Source organism: Mustela lutreola, chromosome 9 (genome assembly GCF_030435805.1).
Source record: "Mustela lutreola isolate mMusLut2 chromosome 9, mMusLut2.pri, whole genome shotgun sequence".
Taxonomy (NCBI): domain Eukaryota; kingdom Metazoa; phylum Chordata; class Mammalia; order Carnivora; family Mustelidae; genus Mustela; species Mustela lutreola.
The window spans coordinates 110,740,471-110,763,867 of record NC_081298.1 but is presented as its reverse complement, the minus strand read 5'-3'; the positions used below and the strand labels follow the sequence as shown (position 1 = coordinate 110,763,867).

General features: G+C 51.9%; 2 protein-coding genes across 5 annotated transcripts; one reads left to right on the top strand and one right to left on the bottom strand.

The window, feature by feature from the left end:
• The first annotated feature begins 877 nt into the window (after positions 1 to 877).
• GPAT2 (glycerol-3-phosphate acyltransferase 2, mitochondrial) lies at positions 878 to 13,666 on the top strand. Of its 3 annotated transcripts, none has more exons than XM_059188437.1 (22): positions 878 to 967; positions 3,624 to 3,738; positions 3,873 to 3,986; positions 4,658 to 4,731; positions 5,142 to 5,246; positions 5,490 to 5,618; positions 7,887 to 7,986; positions 8,370 to 8,506; positions 8,821 to 8,920; positions 9,010 to 9,222; positions 9,561 to 9,680; positions 9,849 to 9,931; positions 10,274 to 10,392; positions 10,788 to 10,858; positions 10,936 to 11,194; positions 11,284 to 11,432; positions 11,618 to 11,695; positions 12,185 to 12,316; positions 12,399 to 12,519; positions 12,610 to 12,675; positions 12,896 to 12,951; positions 13,263 to 13,666. In XM_059188437.1, exons 2-22 carry the CDS (start codon positions 3,685 to 3,687, stop codon positions 13,377 to 13,379), a joined length of 2,397 nt encoding a protein of 798 aa, XP_059044420.1. In that variant the 5' UTR covers positions 878 to 967; positions 3,624 to 3,684; the 3' UTR covers positions 13,380 to 13,666. The 3 variants fall into 3 exon arrangements, with proteins under 3 accessions (XP_059044420.1, XP_059044421.1, XP_059044422.1); XM_059188438.1 differs by having other exon boundaries at positions 8,373 to 8,506; positions 13,263 to 13,665; XM_059188439.1 differs by lacking the exon at positions 3,624 to 3,738 and having other exon boundaries at positions 884 to 967.
• LOC131840464 (fumarylacetoacetate hydrolase domain-containing protein 2A) lies at positions 13,661 to 22,609 on the bottom strand. 2 transcript variants are annotated; one of them, XM_059188440.1, is made up of 8 exons: positions 22,411 to 22,609; positions 19,917 to 20,185; positions 18,209 to 18,425; positions 15,547 to 15,606; positions 15,191 to 15,353; positions 14,163 to 14,271; positions 13,964 to 14,051; positions 13,661 to 13,858 (listed from the first exon to the last, which is right to left on the bottom strand). In XM_059188440.1, exons 2-8 carry the CDS (start codon positions 20,156 to 20,158, stop codon positions 13,796 to 13,798), a joined length of 942 nt encoding a protein of 313 aa, XP_059044423.1. In that variant the 5' UTR covers positions 20,159 to 20,185; positions 22,411 to 22,609; the 3' UTR covers positions 13,661 to 13,795. The 2 variants fall into 2 exon arrangements, with proteins under 2 accessions (XP_059044423.1, XP_059044425.1); XM_059188442.1 differs by having other exon boundaries at positions 19,917 to 20,164.
• Between the last annotated feature and the right edge of the window lie 788 nt (positions 22,610 to 23,397).

Sequence of the window (23,397 nt, the reverse complement as noted above, 5' to 3'; positions counted from 1 at the left end):
GTGAGTCAAGGAGGAAAGGATGTGACACCTTCTCTCCTGCCCAGACCGGCTTCCACGTGGTGTTACTCAGGCAGTGTCAACAATGTTCTGAAACCATGGAATTCTTTTGTGCAGCAAGGGAGCTGATTACACGGGGCAGGGGGTTGGGGGAGCAGCGCAGGAACATAGCAGTTTTTCCTTTCCTCACTTATTCTATATGGTTTTGCCTGCTACTTGCTGCTCCCCTGGTATGTGTTGGGGACAGTCGAAAGATGAATGAACCAGTACAGTCTTCACTCACCCGGAGCTTAGGGCTAAGACAGGACTCAGGTATTAATCAATTAACCACACCAATAAACGCATTGGTCACAGGGATGCCTGAAACCCAGGAACCCGGTAATCGCCGCACGTTCCTGGCTATGCTCTAGAGTTCTAACCAAGGAGGGAAATGACACTGGGGAGGCCTGACTTGTTTTCCCATGATCTGTAACCAGCTCCTGATGATTCTCTTGTAAATGTTCCCAACTCGAAATTTTGCCAGACTCTGAACTCCAGCTGGGAGGCCATGTGTATCCTGGGAAAGAAATTCTTTCATTGGAACCTGGTTGCCCATTACTTCTTGTTCAAACTTCGGGTACTCCCAGGTCTCAAGGACACTTCCACAGGTTCCCTTGAAACCTCACGACCTGCCTGGGAGGGCGAACAGGGCCCAGCACACAGCCGGCTGCGGACCTACAGGACCGTGCTCTGCCAACAGTCAGCTGGGGGCGGGGCGGGCCGCCCACAACAAGGGTCACGTGGTCACGCAGCGCACGGAGCTGCGTGGTGAGGGGCGCCAAGGGGTGGGGCTTCGAGCTCGACGCGTGTCCCAATTGGTTAAACGCGGCTTTCTTTTAGCCGGGAACGCAGAGTCCGCCAGCGCGTGCCTTCGTGCCTTCCGGCTGCCTCACTGGCAGCTGCTTTGGCGGGAGTTGGTGGCGGGTGTGAGGTGAGAGCCGTGCGTTTGCTCCCGCGCTCGACCCGGTCAGACCAGGTCCAGGATGGTCCGGGGGCTTCCCAGTTTGGGAACCAGCTCGGACGACTTTTTTGGGGGTTGGCAGGGATTGGACGGAGTGCCAAACTTGCAGGGCCTGCAGAGCAAATTCGTTCCTTTGTGGGGTCCGTCAGGGGAGCCCCGTCAGCCTAGACTCAGGGCAGGCGTCCATGTCCGACATTCAACCCTGCCATCGGTGCAGGCCCCTTTTCTTCTATCTGGGACCAGCTCAGGGAACGCTGGCTAGGAGTGTAGTGAGAGGCCGGAGTTCCGAGCGCCCCCTCCCCCACCCCTCCCCGGCACGCCATGTTCTGGCCGAGGTTCTCTTTAGGGAACAGACATTCCGGACAGGGACCGGGTTTGAATGTCAGCTCTTGATGAAGTGCTGCAGACTCCGCTGCGCACACGGGTGGGCATCAGGTGTCGTTGATGAGGCAAATGGAAAGGCACGTACTGCGGGTCTCTAGCCAGCCCAGGCCCTGGGGGGTGGGGCTGCAAGCCAGAGATGCCTGGTCTCAAGTTTGGGGGTTTGGTTTTGTTTTTATTTTTTATTTCTAAATAGATTTTATTTATTTATTTGACAGAGAGAGACAGGGAGAGAGGGAACACAAACAAGCAGGGAGTGAAAGCAGGCTCCCCGCTGGGCAGGACCCTGGGATCATGACCTGATCCGAAGGCAGCTTCTTAATGGCTGAGCCACCCAGGCGCCCCTTGTTTTGTTTTGTTTTTTTGTTTTTGTGGTTTTTTTTTTTGTTTTGTTTTGTTTAGAGATTTTATTTATTTACTTGACGAACAGAGATCACAAGTAGGCAGAGAGGCAAACAGAGAAAGAGGAAGAAGCAGGCTCCCCGCTTGTTTTGTTTTTAATAACAACAGCTGGAAACCCCTTTTTCTAATAAAACACGCCACTGGTTTTAAATGGTAAGGTTAATTCATCAAGTTTTAGAATATTGTATGGCCAAAGAAAATACATGTATGAACTACATTTGGCCTTTGGGATGCCAGTTTACCAGCTCCGCTGTAAGTGTCCCTGGAGGAGTGGTCATCCAGGCAGGAGCTACAGACAGAGATCCCCATTTTGGGGACTTGAGCGCTAGAAAGATCTACCCCAGAACTGACCTCTGGATCTTACAAGCTGGGAGTAGTTGACTCAGTTGGTGAATGGGCGTTACCCCTTCATGGTTAGCACAGATCTAATGGGGTTAGATTTTGAAAGCGGTAGTTGAGGCTGGGAAGCAGACATCCGTGCAAAGGAGGCAGAATCCCTCAAATTGCAGCCTCAGCTTGGGGACTCTGTGCCAAATGTCTGTGAATGGGTGTGTGAGACATTTTTCAAAGTAGGAAGTGCCTTTGGAATGAGTCTAGCAGAGCTTGGGCACTGTAGGAATTTCGATCTTCCTACCTCTTGGCTTCAGAGTTCTAAACTGTGCTAATTGGGGAGAGGAGGAGAGGACCCAGAGGAATTCTGGGAGGGTAAGTTACAGTCTCATCTAGCACTTCCTGGATCCCTTCTCTGTGCAGGGCTGACTGCTGCACATATGGAGATGTAGCCACTGCAGCCCTTGCCCCCAGGAGACTTTCAGATGATGTGGGGAAATGAAACCTTAGTCCTAGAGGAGGCTTCTTGCCTGGCAAGCTTGGGCTGGGGGAACCAAGAAAGAGAGGGGAAAAACTAGAGGGTGATTCAGAGACATCACGGATTTAGAGCCACGGACAGAATTTGGTGGGATGGTGGGGAAGGGAGAAGGCAGTTCCCCATGGATATTTGCATTGTGTGGTGGGGCAACATAAGTAATTGGATCAGCCTACCCACCAGGGACATGGTGAGAAATCAAGGTAGAGGGGTTTTTAGCATCCAATTTCTAGGCTAAGAGGGGTTCAGTGCTGTTTTTTGGAAAATGGGGGTTTGTTCAGGGGAATATTGTGGTGGGAGGGAGGGCCTGAAGAGATACCAACTGAGAGCTTTTGTGGAGAGTGCTGTACAAAAGGGGATCCACTTTGGAAAAGTCTCTCTAGTCCCCAACCAGATGAGCATTTCTTGGGAACAGGTCTGTGTGGCATTTCTCTGTATACTGACGCTCCAGCTATTCTCCCACTTCATACCCTATACTCACATTCCTGTAATGATTTGGATGGATAAAGTGCTGTCTTTTGCAAGGGAGAAGAGCCACTAAGCAGAACGTGGTGGCCTTGTGGCAGTGGTCCTGTTTCTCTTTGGCAGTCTGATGCCCTCTTCCTGCCAATCCAGCCTTGTTCTTTCCCTGTGCACAGAAGGGGTCTCTGTTCATTACAGCCCCCATCTGTGCTGTGAGATGGCAGGGTGGCTGGTGATGATAAGACAGCTGATCCCCTTCATGTTAGCCTGAGGGAGCCCCTGATCTGGACACGAAAACCTTTTGAGGACATCTGGCTCCTTTGTGGGATCTGTCGGGTATGGGGTGGGGCTTTGATCTGAACCAGAGTCCCTTTAGCTTCCAGCGCAGCTTCTCACCACTGCTGGCTTGGGTGTTGTCTGTCCTGGGGTTGAGGACTTGGTGGTGGGGCTCACTCTGGGAACTTCTGGTTATTTCCCAAACTCCAGTTCTTCCTCCGTCCTTCTTCCTCTCCCCAGGTCGGGTACCTTTGGAGAGAGAGAGGCAGAAGTGGCTAGTTCCCAGATTATATAGGCCCCCATGGTTACCATGTTGGAAGCCAGACTCCAAACCCAGCAGAGGAACAGCCAGGAGGTAGTGTGACCCCTCCCATTCCCCAAATTCCCTCTGTCCTCTCACCTCCCCTTTTGTGCCCCCCACTTCTGGAGCCTCCTTCCCTCTGCCAAGGATTTGGAGTCCTCTAATTTCTTCCTGTGACCTTTTTCCAGACTGGCCTGTGGTCCTCAGGATTTGGGATGAAGCTGGAGGCTGTTACCCCATTCCTGGGGAAATATCGCCCCTTTGTGGGTCGCTGCTGCCAAACCTGCACTCCCAAGAGCTGGGTGAGTGATGGTAGGGGTAAGCCCCACCAGGGAAACTTGTGGGAAATTGACTATGGGAGCCATGGCTCTGGGAAGCAGCTTCCTTTATGTTCAGCCTTCCTTGACCCATGCCTGTGCTCTTGTCTTTCAGGGGAATGGATGCACTGGTGTTGGTTGTGTTGTTGGTCAGTGCCTGGCCTTCAAGAGCTGGGAAGGGTAGTACAGAGAGAGGAGATAGGGCTTGGCCAGAGGGCTGGGGTCTGGCCTGGCCTGCATGGATCCTGTTCAGTTCTGGGGACACTACTCACTTAAAGTCACACAGCACTCAGAACATGGTTGAAGACCTCCTAAGTCCATACCATGTTCTGATGCTGATGAACCCCAGGGCACAGGCAGAGATCCATGCTACACGTTCTCTGCTGTTGACAAGAGAACTTCTCAGAGACTATATGCTACTCTCTAAGAGGGGAATTCTGTACAACATGCAGCACTTTCATTTTGACTGTGGGACCCTTTCTCCTGAGTGAGTCTTGGGATCTGAGAAGTGAAATGCTGTACTATAATTTTGTCTCCTGGTATACTCAATACTCCCATCAGGGAAAGCCTACAGAATATACTGGGGGCAGGGTGCTTTCCTTTGTTGGTTTGCAAAGGCCCCCAAGGACATGCTGTCCCTGGCCCCTCTCTTGCAGGAGTCCCTCTTCCACAGAAGCATAATGGATCTAGGCTTCTGCAATGTGATCCTGGTGAAGGAGGAGAACACCAGGTAGTTAGAACTGGGAGGTACGGGAAGGTGGTGGGCAGGGTCCTTGGGTGCAGAGCTGTAGGGGCCCTATTCTGTGGTGTCATTATTTTTTCCTCTGGTGGAAAAGGGCCCCTGCCCCCTGCCCCATACTCACAGGTGGGGAGAGGCGGGCTTGGAGCTCTCCTGCAATTTCTTCTGTGAGCATTTATGGATTGCCCCCTGTGTGTCAGGCCCTAAATCTGTATCCTACTCAGGGAGAGGGGAGGGAATGGGGCACAGATGGGCAGTACTGCTTCACGATAAGCCAAGTTCATGTGTTCCCAGGCCATGGGATTCAGGTATGATCCTTCCTGGTAGAATGCCCTCTGTAGACACTAGTGGGGTATGGGCCCTCTGAAAGATCACCCTCCCTACTCTGGGGGTTTGTCCAGGTTTCGGGGCTGGCTGGTTCGGAGGCTCTGCTATTTCTTATGGTCACTGGAGCAGCACATACCACCCTGTCAGGATGCTCCACAGAAGATCATGGAAAGCACTGGGTGAGGAAGCAGGGATTGGAGTCTGGCTGGCACTTTTGAGACCCTTGAGGGGATGATCAACGTTCTAGGCAGGGGTGGTTTAGAGGGCTGGCTTCTAGACTGTTAGCTTTGCCTGGGGCCCTTCCTTAGAGATGGAGCATAAATACAGGAGTCTGTGTTCTGGGGATGCTGTGGTGCTGAGGGAAGTTACCTGAGGGATTTTAGGCCTGCCCCAGCCTGACACCACTCCCCCTCACTCCACAGGGTGCAGAATGTCATCTCAGTGAGGGCTCCAGGAGGGGCTGGGGAAGGCCAGGTACCAGGACTTGTGAAGAAAGAGGTACAGCACATCTTGGGCCATATCCAGGCTCCATTCCATCCCTTCCTGCTCAGGTAACTCTGTGCTGAGGGGTGTTCTTTTCTGGGCTGGGGACTCTGCCCTTCTGGAGAGCGAGTATTGGCTACATTTGGGGAAAGACTGGATTCCCCTCCTGGAAGTTGGATGGTGTGTTTCCCAGAGAGCCTGAAGGAAGGCCTTGATCTGAACATTGTGGGTTCTTTCAAGGACGGCTGGCTCCTTGATGGGCCCAGTCAGGTATGGGGTGAGGCTTTGATCGGAGCCCAGGTTCTCAACACTGCTGACCTGGTGTTATCTGTCTGTCCTGAGATAGGGGCTTAGGGGTCACCCTAGGAACCACCACCCTGGTTGTGGCCCAGACTCCATTTCCCTCTCCATCCTTCCTTCTCTCCCCAGATCAGTTTCCTGTGGAGAGAGGCGAGGTGGCTGGCTCCCTCATCTTATAGGCACCATGCTCTCTCCTGCACTCATCAGGCACAGGTTTGAGCTCCTTTTAGATGCAAGGCCTTGTTCCTGGAGAATGAGGGGATGCACAGGGCAGAGTAAACATATAGCTGCAAGAAGGGCAGAACAAGGGTTAAGATTGAAAATAGGTGTGGGGGGAGCAAGAGATTTGTAAGACAGGGACAAAAGGGAAAGGAGCCAAACTTGTGGGGGCAAGGATGGAGGGAACAGTCCTACTAGACGGAATAGCACAGGCTATGGCCATAGGAAATCGGCACTTTTGCTCATGAAGCTGTGGTTGGAAGCTGGTGAGTGAAGGAGAGAGCTGTTGGAAACAAAACTGAGAGTAGAAGGGACAAGATAGGGAGGGCCATTAAAGAAGTTTGGATTTGAATTCTAAGTGCAGTGAAAACCAATGGAAAGGCTTTAAACAGGAAATACCAATAAGGTGAATTGGGATCAAGAGTAGAAAACAGAAGACCATTCTGGGAAGTTTTTGTTAGTCCAGGTTAGATGCCATGATGAGGCATGTGGTGGTGACAGTAGGTTTGGAAAAATGGATTGAAAGACCAATGTGAAATTAACGGGTCACGATGGATTGCAGGTTGAGGGTGGGGGCAATGAGGAGAAAAGGGAGAAATCATGGAAGAGCCAAGGTTTTGGCAGAGCATCCGGTGGTGTGGATGGAGGAGGCAGGCTTGGGGAGGAGTGAGTTTGGCCCACAAAGGGTATTTTGGACATAGAGTTTCAGATACCTCATGTGTCAGTGGAGACACTCAAGAGGCAGTTGCTCATAAGTCTGGAGCTCAGAAGAGGTTGGGGCCAGGAACATAGATTTGCAAAAGCTTGAGCTTATAGATGAGTCACTGAGGCAAAGAAGGCACAGCTGTCTTGAAAGTGCTCAGTGGTCAACTGCTTAGTTAGGACAGGAAGTAGAGGTTGTTGGTAATTTTGACTAGCTTTCCATGTGATAATTCTTTGACTTTGCTGAGACTTCCAGTCCCTTTACCTGACTACCTTTATACCAGCCATCAGCCCCCTTCTTGTCTTTTCTTCTCTCTTGGCCTTGCTTTGATTCCAGAGCTCATCGTGATGATAACGCCCTTGGGAAGGGGTCACTGGTTCTGTTTGAATCCAGCTACTTGCCTTCTCTGCACCTAAGCAGTCATGTGTTTGCTTTGTGAGATTTTCAGAGAGACACACAGCTTCTGCTGAGACTCTGATCCAGACTGCTCCTTCTCAGATTTACCTGCTGTTAACTGATGGTCCCATCTCATGCTTCATGGAGAAGTAGAAGCCATCGGACGAGGGCATGCTGCTTGTCCCCCATATCTCTGTGCTACTTGCGTCTATGCTTCTGTCCTCGTTCAACACCAGTCCTCCCATTGGGCCTCTGGGAGTGCCTCCTCAGAGACTTGGCCCTTTCAGTTAACCCCATTTTGTATCACGAACTCCTTCCTTTGTATTTCACCTTTCCCAGCAGTTTCCAAAGACCAGGTTGGGTTATGCCTGGACAGTCTTGATCCTCTAATTTCTTTTAAGGTAAATGGCAGCAGGGAGATGCTCTGAAGCTGATTTGAGGCAGCTGTACCGTGAGGTCTTAGGAGAGTAACAGCACCTCATAGGCATGGACTTTGGTGTCAGGCCTGTCTTCCAGTCTCTGCATCACCACTTCTTAGCTTTCTCTATTACTACTCAGCCGCTTCTGTAACCTCCTCAAGCCTCTCTTGCTGCTTCTATGAAGTGGGGACAGGAATAGCACTTGCCTCACAGGAGTGCTGGGTAGCCTTCTGAGGTGCCATGGGCCCTGCCTCCTGGGTGGGGCCCTGACATACCTCAGACTGGGTGTCACTCTCCAGGCTGTTCAGCTGGGCACTGCTGCGGTTCCTGAACTGTGTCTTCCTGAACGTGCAGCTCCACAAGGGTCAGATGAAGATGGTCCACAAGGCCACCCAGGCAGTAAGGCCCGCCCTCCATTGGGATGGGGATGGCGGGAACAGAGGAGCAGAGGCTAGGCCAAGTCCTAAGTTGGGACCAGCCCCATCAGCTGGTGGGAAAAATCCACTGCTCTTTGACGACCTTCTCTTCGTGTCTCACGGTCTTGCTCCCTCGGGGCTCCCTCTAACGTCTTTTCATCATGGTCTTAACAACCATTACGTCAGTGCATTACCTTAAAAGTTGTTGACAGAGCTCCTCTACTTTTGGGAAATGTGCTCAGAGAAACAACTGCTCAGCTGAACCCTCCCTCCCTCTGGGGCTGCCCTGGGTCTGGAGGTGCTGGGTTTCAGCTTCCTGCATTTTCAGGGTGGGGGTTGATTGGCACTTCCCTTGCTCTCCCCAAGCAGGGCTTGCCGCTTATCCTCCTCTCTACCCACAAGTCCCTCCTGGATGGGATCCTGATGCCCTTTGTGCTGCTCTCCCAAGGCCTGGGTGTGCTCCGTGTGGTTTGGGACCCCCGCACCTGCTCCCCCACCCTCAGGTAAAAGCCTTGTGCCTCTAGATATACAGGGGAGAAGTCCCCAGCCCGGGTAGGGGTGTGTGGGGATGTGTACAGGGGTTGCTGGTGGCAGTTCCGCAGAGGCCCTCTTCCTGGTTTTTCTGCTCCCGACTCTGTCATCTCAGCCTGTGGGACTCAGCTGGAGGGTCAGTTATGAGCCTTAGAGCCATGCCTGGCTTCACAGTGTTCAGGCAGGACCCAAGTTGACCTTGGTGGGCTGAGGCTCTCACTAGCCTCCTGCCTGGTTCCATCTCCTGCGCCCCTTCTCTCATCAAGCTTTGCCTTGTGCCCCACAGAGCTCTGCTAAAGAAGCTTGGGGGGCTTTTCTTGCCCCCAGAGGCCAACCTCACCCTGGACAGCTCTGAGGGGGTCCTTGCAAGGGCTGTGGTCCATGCTGTAAGTGCCCCCAGTGGTACCAATGGGGTCAGACCAGGGGCTTGTTGCTGCTCTGGCCTTGATACCTCCCTCTCCCAACCCCCTTCCAGGCTATGGAGCAGCTGTTGGTGAGCAGGCAGCCCTTGCTCATATTCCTGGAGGAACCCCCTGGGGCCCAGGGGCCTCGGCTGTCAGCCCTGGGCCAGACTTGGCTGGGACTGGTGGTCCAGGCTGTCCAGATGGGTGTCATCCCGGATGCCATGCTAGTGCCAGTGGCTATCACCTATGACCTGGTTCCAGGTGCACCCTGTGATGTATACCACGTGAGTTCTGCCCCTGGTGACTCCCAAGTGGACACCATCTCTAGAGAAGAAACACATTATTGTGTCCTCTGGCCAGCTCTCCTTAGGGTTAGAGTTAAGGGGAGACTGCAAAGTTCTACCGCTCTAGTCATCATCCTGTGGCATTTGCCAAGGCCCTTATACTTACACAGTCATTTCGTCTTCTAAAGACCCAGTTAGAAAGGGATTTGTCCTGTGTCATGGATAAGAAAATGAGCTTGAAGAAGTCATGGTCATGGACCAGTTTGGGCCCAAGATAAAGCAGAGTAGAAAATAGTGCCCTCAGGCAGTTTGCTCACTCAGCCCCTCCCTCCCTGCAGAGCTTGGTCCCACTGGGGTTGTGGACAGGAGCTCTGGCTGTCCTGCGGAGCCTATGGAGCTGGGGCCACAGCCCCAGGGTGTGTGTCCGTGTGCACTTAGCCCAGCCCTTCTCCCTACAGGTATGTAGCCTGCTGGACAGGGTTGGCAGTACCTGGGGTCTGTCCTGGGGCTTCTGGTGGCCTGGCCCTCAGAGCCCCTGCAGGGATGGCCTTGCCTACTTCAGGGAGGCTGTGTGTAGGTTTATTGGTGGGCCAGGGCAGGCTATCTAAGAGTCTTGTCCTGGGCAGGAATACACCACCAACGCCAGAAGCTGCTGGGGCAGCAGGCAGACCCTGGAGCAGCTGCTGCAGCCCATCGTGCTGGGCCAATGGTAGGGGCATGGGAGTGTGTGGGTCTTGGGTGCAAGACAGGCAGCCCTTCAGCCCCAGCCTGTGAGCTGACACCCTCTCCCCCCATGCCCACCATCATCACCAGTTCCAGCCTTACCTCTCCAGATATCCATGGGTCATGTCAACAGAGCCAGCCACCCCACCTTGCCAGTAATCTGTGGGATATGGCACACGGACCTGGAAAGGGCTAGAATTACATGAACCACCTCCTGCCTTGGGAGTGGGGATGGGGAAACACGCTCCCTTTTGAGAAAGCTTTGGGCTTCCCTGCAACTGTTTTGAGGTTTGGTCCCTTAATCCTGTATTCTGTGTCTCTGTCCTAGTAATGTTGTCCCAGACACTGAGAAGGAGCAGGAGTGGACTCCAGCGACTGGGCCCCTTCTGGCCCTTAAGGAAGAAGACCAGCTCCTGGTCAGGAGGTTGAGCCGTCATGTCCTGAATGGTGAGGGGGAGCTAGGTCTGGGCCTTTTAGGGGAGACTCCTGAGTAGTCTCCCTACTGGGTCAGCCAGTCTTTGGGGCCCTCCATTCCAAATGGGTTTCTGCACTTGACATCCATTCCTGTATGGCCCACTTGGGACGTGTGAAGAGGACTGGAATCCTCCCTGCTTCTGGGAAGCAGGGCAGCCAGGGAGAATCCGAGGGAGCCACTAGATGAGTACATAGGCTGGCTAAGCTGTGGAGGGTTCACTGTGCAGGGGGCAGATGGCTAGATGAGCGCCCTGCTGCCAGGGGGGTATGGGAGGAATGTTTTTGACTAAGACGACTTGCTGGGATGGTGGAGGAACTAGGCCTCTGGCCCTTGGGCCCTGACCAGCTTCTCCCACCCCCGGCCCCAGCCAGTGTGACCAGCTCGGCAGTGATGAGCACAGCCATCATGGCGGCACTGCTGCTCTTTAAGCACCAGAAGGTATGGGACAGGGTGGTAGGGGGCTGGGGAAAGGGTGTGGCCCTCTTCCTCAGCCCCTGTACTGCCTTGCCCCCCAGGGTGTTTTCCTGTCTCAGCTCCTGGGGGAGTTCTCCTGGCTGACTGAGGAGACGCTACTGCGTGGCTTTGACGTGGGCTTCTCAGGGCAGCTGCGGTGCCTTGTGCAGCACACGCTGAGCCTACTTCGGGCACATGTGGCCCTGCTGCGCGTCCATCAGGGGGACTTGCTGGTGGTTCCTCGCCCAGGCCCAGGCCTCACACGTCTGGCACGCCTGAGCGCCGAGCTGCTGCCTGCCTTTCTGAGTGAGGCTGTGGGTGGTGAGTCTCCAGGGCTTCGGCTGGGTGGGACATGTGTTGGGGTGAGGTGAATGGCTTCCCTCCTCGTGCCTGGCCCTTTCCTTCCCTAGCCTGTGCTGTTCGGGGGCTGCTGGCGGGCAGAGTGCCACCTGAGGGGCCCTGGGAGCTACAGGGCATTGAGCTGCTGAGCCAGAATGAGCTGTACCGCCAGATCCTGCTGCTGCTGCACTTGCTGCCCCAGGACCTGCTGCTGCTGCAGGTCAGGCCTCTCCCCGCAGCTCTGCGTGGTCCTGGGCCTCCCCTCTCGGTTGTGGAGATGGGGAGGGACTGGGCAGGCATGGGCCCCTAAATCCCCCTATGGCATTAGGTCTCCCTTGCCCTGCTTCTGATCAGGCCCCTGCTCATTGTCTGATTCTGAGGCCACGTGAATGCTTTTTTCCTCAGCCCTGCCAATCTTCCTACTGCTACTGTCAGGAAGTGCTGGACCGTCTCATCCAGTGTGGGCTCCTGGTTGCTGAGGAGGTAGGCAGGGCAGCTAGAGACAAAACTCAGGTCTGGGGCCTGGCCACCGATTCCCACCCTGAGTGACAGCTGCCCCAGACTGCTCCTGCTGCCCCGACGAGCTGTGGGGGTGGGCGTGCCCCTCGCCTGGCAGACAGGGAGGCCTGGGTGCTGCCTCCACCAGTCTCTGCTTTGGGCTTTATCCCACCAGCCCTATCATGACAGGACTGGACAACTGGACTTCTGAGGTCCTCTGGAGGCCTCCTACCTGCTACAGTTCTTGTCCCACAGAACTATGGCCCTTAAGGGTCAGTGCTCACTTCCTTTCACCCTGCAAGTTGGCTCAGCCAGTGCTATGGTCTGGCGTGGCCCTGGGTGTCCTCTTGGGCTCCCTAGGTCTGCTTTTACTAGTTTCACCTCCACGTGCCTGGTCTGCCATGTACCTGGTCTAGGGAAGTTGGGGGCTCAGGGCTGAACCTGTCAGGGACCAATGGCTCCCATGGCCCCCAGACCCCAGGCTCCCGGGCAGCCTGTGACACAGGGCGGCAGCGTTTAAGTGCAAAGCTACTGTGGAAACCGAGTGGGGACTTTACTGATAGTGACAGTGATGACTTCGAGGAGGCTGAGGGCCGGTACTTCAGGGTAAGTTGGGAGAAGCCACGTTGGGGGTGGGGGAGGCAGGCAGGCAGTCGGAGCTACCCTCATCTGGTATGTGCCCCTCCAGCTCAGCCAGCAGTCACGCTGCCCTGACTTCTTCCTCTTCCTCTGCCGCCTGCTTAGCCCACTGCTCCAGGCCTTTGCACAGGCTGCCGCCTTTCTCCACCAGGGACAGCTGCCAGATACGGGTAAGGCCCACGCTTCCCTGACCAGCCATAGGGGGACGCTGAGCGCTCTCAGGGCAGGGGCCCCAGGCCTACCTCTTTTCTCTCCCACAGAGTCCGGCTACACTGAGCAGCTCTTGCAATTCTTGCAAGCCACTGCCCAGGAAGAAGGGTTCTTTGGTGAGTCCCAGGCAGCCAGCCCAGGCTCCCCAGAGGCAGGGAAGGGTTTGCTGGTGGCTGCTGCCCCCTGCTGGGCAGTAACCTTGCAACTCTGGGAGGGAGGGTTGTAGAAAAGAGGGTCTTTGCAACTAATCCAAGCCCTAGCTAGCCTTGGCTAGTTCCCTCTTTCAGCACAAGAGAAACTTGGGTCTTATAGCCTTCACTTCTCTCTTCCTTCCAGAGTGTGCAGACCCAAATCTTGCCATCAGTGCTGTCTGGACCTTCAGAGACCTGGGGGTAAGAGGAGCCAGTTTCACCATCCTCCTGCTTCCATCCCTATAACCCAACAGGGCTGCCCAGAGAAGCCTAACTGTGCCCACCCTGGGGTTTACCTAGTATCTCGAATAGGCATGGTGGGTGGAATAGTTGAAGGTAGGATGGTTTTCCTGGTCCCTTTTGTTTCCTAAACTTGAGAATAGGATGAGACAGTGGTTTAAGAGGCAGCACTTGCATGCAAGGCCCAAGGGGCTCAAGGTCTCTCTTGCAGTTTGCTGGGGCACAGGCACAGCCTGCAGGGAGAGCACTCACAGCCCTTCCCTGTGGCCTAGGTGCTACAGCAGATGCCCAGCCCTGCAGGCCCCATGCTCTACCTGTCCCCTACATTCACTAGTCGGGAAAATCAGGAAAAGCTGGAACAGTTCATCCGGCAGTTCATCTGTAGCTAGAACTGTGGGGTGACTTTTCAGCCTGAGAATACAGCTGTGTCCTGGAGTCAGAAGACTGAGGGGGCTGCACACCCTTACCTGAACTATAAAATAGTTTGTGCTTCATTGTCCCTTGCTGTCTATTTTTCATCCTTTGGTGTGTTAAATAAGGGGACTGGACAACTCTTTTCCCAAGCCCAGAAGTGTCTTTTTTGGGGTATGTTTTCCCCTTCCCCACCTTGTGAGAAGGCCCTGTCTTGTTCCCTAAAACCCTAAAAGAAGAACTATAGCAAAAGTCAAGCTGGCTGTTTTGGCTGAGAATTTTATTGATGAGGAGAGTAAGCTTTCTCTCCTCTCACTCTACCTGGAAGAGGCTGCTGGCACTGGGAGAGAATGGATGTCCCACCTCTTAAGTCCCAGGCCTGTGTGGAGAGCCCTCACACCACCTTGTTGATGATGATGCCTAGTTCTTCAATTTCACACTGGACTTCATCTCCTTTCTGTAAAACAGAAGGTCAGGAGGCCATCAGTCCTTTGGCCTGGATTTTATAAGCCCAGCAGGAATTCTGGGTATTTGTTCCCTTTCCACCTTTTAGTGAATCTACCTTGAGAAAGACTGGAGGTTTCCTGAAGACACCAACACCTGGGGGGGTCCCAGTCAGGATGACATCCCCTGGGTAAAGAGTAACGAACCTGGGGCAGAAGAGACAGCTGAGACCAGGGGCCGAGGGGGCCAGAAACGGGGCTGGAAGGCTCAGCCCAGCCGCAGGTGGGTAGTGGGAAGTAAGGCCCCATCCCACTTACTGGGAGATCCAGGCTATCAGCTCTTCCGTCTTAAACACCATCTGGTTGGTATTGCTGCTCTGGACCACCTCCCCGTTCACTCGGCAGCAGATCTTTAAGTTGTGTGGATCTGGAAAATGTAAAAGCACCACCTTGGGGTTGTTTTCCCATGAACCCCTCCCTTGACTGAGAAACCAAAGGCACAGGGTGGCTTTGTGACCACAGTGAAAGGTCTCACTGGACGTGCTCCTGGCACTTCCTGCCCACCCAGCACTCCCCACCCTGGAACTTTCCATATGGACACTGGGCTCCTCAGGTCTCCCTGCACATACCACCTAGCAGAGCATCTGCCTGTGATCACTGGGGTGGGTTAAGGAGGAAATGTCCCAGACCCTCCTCTACTCAGAGCAGAGGCTGACCACTGCAGATATGGAAATGACTGGGTATCTGTACTGCAAGAGGGTAACGATTCAGACGGGCACGGCACCTCCTGCACCTGATGGCAGGGGACAGCTTACCTCTAACAGTGTTTTGGTTAATGAGTACCTTCAACTTTTTTGCTTTATACACTCACATCCCCCCTCAGAACAGCTGGAACACAATTTCACGTCACCGTGTCTGCACAAGGGGGTGTAAAGCTGGGGTGCATGGGCATACCCCCACCCAAATGGCTGTGCACTGCCCTCTTCGTGACGGGCCTTCCTCCGGGCTCACCTTGCCCTTGCTGCTTAGAACGGGTGCTGCCCTGCAGCTGTGCAGGTGCTCTCCCTCTCCCCCACTGGGGAAAGGCACAGGCTTTTGATAGCCAAATTCTGATGTTTTCCGACTTAAAGACTCAGGGATAGTGACAGCTAGAGGAAGTTCTCCCACCTCTGCAGTAAGGGATGTGGAAGGAGGCCTGTGGAACTTGTGGCCTAGGCTGAAACTTGCTCTCTAAGGAATCAGAAAAAGGCAAGTCCACATTCCAATTTCCTGAGTGTGGCTTTTTGTTTACTCATGTGTGCATGCAAGAGCAGGAAGAGTCACCATGTGGGCTATCCAAGACCTACCTGCTATACTGTCCTTGGTCACCAAGGCAGGGCCCAGGGGGCAGAAGGTGTCAAAGGTTTTTCCCAGCAGCCACTGTTTTCCATTGCGTCTCATTTGCCAGTCACGAGCACTTACATCATGAGCCACAGTGAAGCCGGCCACATGAGCCATGGCATCTGTGGCCTTTAGGGGACAGGGGATTTGGCCAGATTGGAAGTTAGATCAACATGGTGACACCAACCCTCATAACCAAGACTTTATCCCATGTTAGTCACCAGAACTAGCCAAAGATGGGCAAAGAGTAAGGCAGTCAGGGAACAGGTAGTAACCAACCATTTCCCAATGCCAGAAACAGACGGCACCTCTTCCTCCTTACCTTGATGCGCTTGCCTTTCTTTCCAATGACTACGGCCAGCTCTACCTCCCAGTCCACCTCCTGTAGAGAAAGCAGTGAACTGCCTGGGTTCTGGGGCCTATTGCCATGCTGAGGGGCTGCACACCATTCTTTAGGGCCTAGGTCTCTAACAGTGGGGCTTGGCTGTGGGCCCACAACTGTAATCACTATGAACTACATGTAGTAAATGAGGGGAGAGGTGTGGCTTATAGACCCATAAATGTGGACAGTGGCAGGCAGCTCCACTGTGTGTAGGCATAGCTCCCCACTGTGGGGAGCGCCTGGTGGGCTCAGCTGGTACAGCATGTGACTTGATCTTGGGGCTGTGAGTTCAAGCCCCACAGTGGGTGTAGAAATTATAGGTAAATTATTATTATAGGTAAATTTTTTAAGAAAGACAACAGGAGGGACACCTGGGTGGCTCAGTTGGTTGGACGACTGCCTTCGGCTCAGGTCATGATCCTGGAGTCCCAGGATCGAGTCCCACATCGGACTGCCAGCTCCACGGGGAGTCTGCTTCTCTCTCTGACCTTCTCCTTGTTCATGCTCTCTCTCACTGTCTCTCTCTCAAGTAAATAAATAAAATCTTTAAAAAATAAAAAAAAAAGACAACAGGAGTCTGGGCACTGAATTTACAAGTCACTCGATACTTTCAAAAAAGAATGAATATGGAGTACTAACAGCTAATCCTACTGTGTGCCAGTAGCATCCTAAGTACTTTTACGTATTAACTCACTTAAATGAAAAGAAATGAGCACAGCCACAGAAAAAGGAAAACATGTACAGCCTTTCCCATAATCAGCGAAATACAACTATAAGATAAAACTTAGCCTTTCAAACTGCCTGCTCTTTCTAATGGTAATAGCCAGAGTTGTTCTGAGCACAGCTGACACCTAATCTTGATCTCCAGCATTGCTACCCACTAGACAGAACTGGGTTCCTTGGGGGAAATGGCAAATTCCAGGTCTGAGACAGTACAAGATGAGCCTAGAATATCTTGGTCAGAAAGGAAGGATTCAAAAAGTGACAGGGCCGGGGCCAACTTGAAGACAACCACTGGCTAAACTGAGACCATTTGGCTATCAAAAAGAATGTAAATGATGGTCTACAACATATTGGATAAAAATGAAAAATATACAGTGCTACTAAAGGGACAGGAGTTTAAAGAAAAAAAAAAAAGGAAGCTTTTCTTAACAGAATGGTAGCCTAATAGGAGCAGAAAAAAGCATGATAGAAAAATTGCCTTTTTCTAACTCCCAATACAGTGATGGATTCAGGTGAGGATCCCTGAATGAAAAGCTGTGGTACAATAAGATAGTCACAAGGTCTCAAAGTCCTACCCTGTAGACTGCTTATTAATTACCAATGAAATGTACCTTTCCGATGAGATCTAGTGAACATTAAATAAACCAAGTGATCAAACTTTAGCACCATCTGATAAGCCTCCCAATGGGGTGCAATGTATATCTGTTCCTTCAGACTGAACGCACCCCTCAACCCTGAATTTCATATGTTGAAACCTAACTCCCAATGTGATAATATCAGAAGGTAGAGCCTTTGGGAAGTAACTAGGTCATGAAGACAAAGCTCTCATGAATAGGGGTAGTGTCTTTATGAAAGAGATCCCAGAGAGCGCCCTTGCCCCTTCTGTCATGTGAGAAAACAGCGAAGACCATCATCTGAACCAGGAAGCGGCTCTCCCCAAGCACCAAATGTATCAGCACCTTGATTCTGGACTTCCTCACCTCCAGTACTATGAGAAATAAAGTTGTGGTTTATGAGCCACCCAGTCCGTGGTATTTTGTTACAGCGGTCCAAATTATCTAACACGTATGTGTTAGATAGAATCCTTGACAAAAATGTTTAACTCAAATCTAAACATGAGGAACCAGAGAGTGGGATATGCTAAGGCAACTTGCCAGGATTCTTCCAAAAGTCAGCGTCATGAAAGACAGAAAAGGGCAGGGGTATTGTCTGATATCAGAAGTCAGTAAACTATGGCCCATGGGCCAGATCCAGCTTGCTGGCTGGTTTTCTAAATAGCTTTCTTAGAACACAGTCATATTCACTCATTTATGTATCAGCCACAGCTGCTTTCACTCATCAGGGGCAAAGACGACTTGTTGGAACAGACTCCATGGCCTTCAGAGTCCATTATTTACTGACTGACCCTTTGAGAAAGTCTGCAGATCCCTGTTCTAGAATAAAGGCACTAAAGAGACCAACCAAGTACACTGTGTGGCCTTGACCGATCCTGGTTCAACAAATAAAAAATAAAACAGAATCCAAATTATCATCTTTGGGGGCAACTGGGTATACTCCCAATTGGACTATATATGAGATATTATTCCTGTTAATTTCCTTAGTGGTGATAGTGGTTATTATGGTCATGTAGGACATTGTATTTACTCCTAGAAGATGCATCCTGAATTTTATTATTTTTCCACAATTAAAGTGTATTATTTTTGCAATCGGTAAAAAATGTTAACTTTTTTTTCCCCGAGTCCAGCCTTACACAGTATAACCCCCTGTAGTTTCTGCTGATCACACTACTAAGCAACAAGTAGCTCCTTTAGGCTGGCTGCTGAGTGCTAAGCACCCCAGTGATGGGAAGGTGACTGGGGGCCTATGAGGAGGCACTGACCTGGCTCTCTGGCGGGAGGATGACCTCGTCGTAGGGCCCCACAATGGAGCTGGCAAACTTGCTGAAGATGATGGGCTCCTTCGGCACTGGAACGTTCTGCTCTTTGCAGTGGTCCACATAATTCATTCCCACACACACCACCTTATCTGGCCTTGTGACTGGGGCCAGGAAGGTCACCTCTGACCGTGGTAAGACTGGCAACTGGGCAGTCAGGGCTCTGTAGAGATCAGAGCAGGAGAGAGGGACTGGGTAGGAGCAGGCCAACAACTACTGGGCATGCTGGAGAGGCACTGCAGCAGCTACAAGTTATGCTTTATCAAATGTATTTTCTAGATCTATCAACCATCCTAATCAGTGTGGAAACCAAATCCAGGTATTATCCTTTGATATTAAAGTACTGTTTATTTTTTATCCAGTGTTGATTTCCTTTCCCCCATTAGGTAATACATGTCATGTAAGGGAATTCAAAAGGTGCACATGAGAAGACTGGAAAGGCCTCTCTTCTGCCTCTTCTCCACCCTTGGACACAGCTACCGTGGCCCTGGCCCGTGTAGCTCTTCACATCCTCTTCTCCTCCCGTCCTTTCTTACGCAAATGACTGCACAATGAATACACCTTTTAGAAAAAATACGTATTTTTTTGGGAGATCTCTCCATAACAGCATATACCTTTCCCCTTTTTTGATAGGACTGTGTATACCTGCACAGTACAGGTAGACCCAATTACCTGATGAGGGCATGGAAGTAGTTTCCAATCTTGTGAGACTATGACAGTATTAGAAACATCCTGTTTTGGTGTTTTGTTTGGTTTTTTAAGATTTTATTTATTTATTTGACAGATCACAAGTAGGCAGAGAGGAAGGAAAGACAGAGGAGGAAGCAGGCTCTCCGCTGGGCAGAGAGCCTGATGTGGGGCTTGATCGCAGGATCCTGGAATCATGACCTGAGCCAAAGGCAGAGGCTTAACCCACTGAGCCACCCAGGTGCCCTGATTTGGGGTTTTTTTAAAAGATTTTATTTGTTTGACAGAGAGACAATGAGAGAGGGAACACAAGTAGGGGGAGTGGGAAAGAGAGAAAGTGGCCGATGGGGGGCTTGATCCCAGGACTCTGGGATCATGACGTGAGGCGAAGGCAGATGCTCAATGACTGAGTCACCCAGGTGCCCCTGGACATATACTATTACCAATACTGTGAGCTGTCAAACACTTGCATTTTTGCCAGTTTAATATATTTACTGTTTATCAGATTTCAAATGGCTCCTGACTTCAGGTAAGTCCCTACCTTATCTAGCCCAAACCCAAGGACCATCTCTAAGAACACCTTTTTACAGTTCTCTCTCTTCTAAGGAGCTAAGCGTCCAAAGACTTCCCCCAAGCTTCCCAAGATGTCTCCTAGGATCCCAGATCCCAGACTTCTCAGGCAGACAGAAACTTAATCCCTGGGAAAGGCAGGATGATGAAGCAGAGTACTGGCTCCACCACTGAAAGTATGGCCTTGAAACAGTTAATCACCATCCCTGGGCCCAAGGGTGCTGTCATACAAGATTTCTAAGACTCTCCACTAAGAGAAGAGATGAGAAAGGAAAGGTAGAGTCACCCTGCTCACCTCTGAAAGAGCTACCAGCTGGTTCTGTTTCCCAGGGCAGGGATGGGGATGGGAAGAGGGAGGGGGTAGCAGGGCAGCCATTGTAGCTGCCTGCTGATTTACCTTCTTGCCACTGAGAGAGTGGCCTCTCCCTGCTCTAGGAACTCCATCATCGTCTTGGGCAGTGTGGAGTCAAAGGTGTTGAGGTTGATGACGCCCCCGCCATTCCCTGACTCCAAGCCCAGGTGAGGTCCCGTCAAGTGGGGTGCCTGAAACTGCACCAGTCTCATACTTCTGGAGGGTTGAAAGGGCCACTTCTGAGCGTGCAGCAGAGTTGTGAGCAACCTTCTACAGGAGACCAGCATCAGAACCTATGTAGAAAAACGTGGGTCCTAGGAGACAGAAGGAACTGAGACCACCATCAGGATCCACAGAATTCTCCAAGCTGCAGCCCAAGCCCTCTCACCCCATCAGCCATCCCTGCCACAGCACAGTCCTGGAAGTGGTCCACATTTATTAGTTATTTCATCCTGTTACACTTTATCAGGTGATTGTTTTGCTCAATTCAACACATGTAATGAAACATTTCTAAAGGAGTGACTACCTCATGCCAGGCACGAGTCTAGATGGCAGGGGTTCTGGCATTCCTTGAACTGTTGCTTCCTGCAGGCTTATGCTGTACCTGCCACCACCGAGGCACTGGGCACACTATAGATCAGACACGCGCAGGCCTGCCATCCTGCTCTCAGGGGAGATGGATATTAACAACTGACGTCATAAGTAAGATCCAGCCATTGGGACTACTGATGTGAAGATAAAGGGTCCTGCCTTTATCTAGTTTCTTGAGGAAGTGATGCTGAGCTGAGCTGGGTTGGGCTAAAATAAGCAGGACTAGAAATTAGCTAAGAGTGGGGCCCTGCATGGAGAAGTGACCACTGGTAAAACTGGCTTCACAGTAGTTACAGGCAGTTTTTAAAAATACCAATTTGATCCTATTACCCTTCTATTGAAATATTTCCCACTGCTCACATTACCAAGCCAAAACCCCTACGGGGCTGTTCTAGTCTTCTAGAAGTAGCCCCCACAAACATCTCCAGACAGTAATTATTTCGTTTCTCCTGCTGCAGTTCAGACTACCTGAGGAAAGAGGCTGCAAAGGGCATGTCCTCAGCTTGACAGACTTCACTGGGCTATCTCCTCTCTGGGTTTCTGGACTGCATCTTTCTCTTTCACTGCTGAGTCCACAGTGCCAAGCACTATGCTGGGCACACAGGAGGCTCTACACTACACTCTATTGAATCAACCAATGCCAGGAGCCGCAGCTTGACTTTTCACTACTTAGGAAAGCTTGGTGATTGCCAACATGGCTGTCTTTCCTCCTCAAATCACTTAGAAGATATCAACAGGGCTCAGGTCCTGCTCTGAGCTCCAGGCTTAACTCAAAGACAAACCCCATTCTCTTGTTTTGTTTCTAATCTAAGCCTGGCCTTCATTCCGAACAGTCCCTGCCCTGCATGGGTCCTTGCTTTAAAAAGTGCCCCTTTATGCTCAGGCACATGGAGGTAGTCCCAGATTCCTGGTCCTCATTCAATTTGCCATGTTCAGTTAAAGACTCATTAGACCCAGATTACTGATCTGACCACTGCAGCAGCCAAGGAGTTCCGCCAGAAAATCAGCTTTGAAACTTCCGCCCTCCCATCTTACACAAAGATGCTGTCAAAAAGCTATTCAAGTCAAAATGCACGCACTCAGACACTCCACACACTGAAAAAATAGTTACAGCTCCCATTGAATGCCAGGTCTTATTTTAAGAGCTTTGCCTACAATGTCTGATTCAATTCTCTTGACAATTGTGGAAAGTACGTACATTAGTTCTATTTTACATGGGGGGGGGGGAGGCTCAGAAAGATGAAGGGCTTTGCCCAAGTTCCCAAGGAGAGAAAATAGCTGGGACTTGAATCCAAGTCCAGGTGACACTGAAATTCTTGGCTTGGGCGAAAGTGTCCTAGAGGTGGTGGGGGTTGGATTTCCAAGAGGGTATGTCCTAGAGGTCTGCTGTCAGTCAGGGGAAACGTGGCCACATCCTGGCTGCTGCTTCAGGGATAAGGCTGGTCACCTGCTTTCCAAGATAACTCCAGGCCCCATGGACTATGCCCTTTCCACATGACAGATACATTCCGGTTCTCATTCTGCCCTACAGCAATATCCTCAGGTACAAGGTCCCATTTTACAGAAACGGGTAATGAGGCTTAAAGAAATCATCTGCCAAAGTACCAGTTAGAAAGTGGTCCTGGTGCTTCTGTGGTAATCAGGACGCAACAAGAGCATGAGCTCAATTCAACTCCTGGAAACATGTCCTGAAGCGAAGAGGCTGGGATTCAAGGCGGAAACAGCACAAGCATCGCCGACTGAGGCTTGGGATCGTGTCCCACTATCCACTTGCTTGGCACCCTACACCAGTACCCCGGCTTTGTCTCCTGCACTCTGTGGGTGCTCACGAGTACCCACCCCCCGGGTCCCCGTGGTCGCTGCGGCCGGGGATCCTGGTCCAGTCTTGACCTCCGCGGAAGACCTGCCCGGAGGCTGAGACCCGGCCCGGCCCACAACCTCAACGTACCTGGCCGCCGCGGCCGGTCTTGCCGGGTGCCCTGTGCTCTCGAGCTCGGGCTCACCGATTTGGGGGCCAAGGTCAACAGGCGTCTAGACACCTGCACCGCGTTCTAGGAGCCACGACTCGCCCGGGGATCAGCAGGAGTAGCGCGCCCAGCGGCTCCACTAGGACTTTCGCTCAGCCGGGCGCTCCTTGCTGACGCCAGAGAGCAGCAGCCAATAGAAGGGCGCCTCATTCTGTCCCGGAAGCAGGTCAGGGAGGGGGCGGGCCTAGTGCCGGAGGGAGGCCAGGTGGCTTCTCTAGGGTACCTTCAGGCGTCTTGGCGCACGCAGGGGAGGCCAACCGTCGCCGAGACCAAATTCCCCGATACTCATAGTCCGGACCCCCTGCACCTGCAAGAATCTGTCTGCAAGTGCTTCCTGCAAATCTGTGCTTTGGGCGACTTGCAAGCCTCACGTACGTGGGGCCCTGCTTGGCGCCACATACCGTTTTGATTGTTGGGAAAAGGTGGTGGAGGAGGCCAAATTATGGCATCCTGGTTCGCAGTATTTCGACGAGTATTTTTGTCTTATGATTCTGATATATCACTGAGAAGGGAAGGAATGATTGCACCCATTTTGTATATAGGAACCCAAGGCAGAAGTGTTTTGCTCAAGGTGACACAAGGAGTGTGAATAGTGGAACCAGCATTCTTGACCCCCCAAATGCAGCCCTTTACTCCCATTCTCAAGCAGCCTTGTCTTCACATGCACTGTTTTCGGCCTAGGGCAGGATAGTGGGAAGCAAAACCTCCAGCATCAAAGAACAGGCATTCTTGTGCATAGGTGGTTTTATTAAATAGGCAGTGACAATCCACTAGGATTGTAGGCCTCCGGAACATGGAGACATGTAAAGGGCTCTGGGAAAGATGCCCAAGACTTAACCATAGACCAGATCATCCAGAGCTTTACTTGTCCCAAGAAAGAGTCTGGCCTTTTCTAAGTACACAGGAGA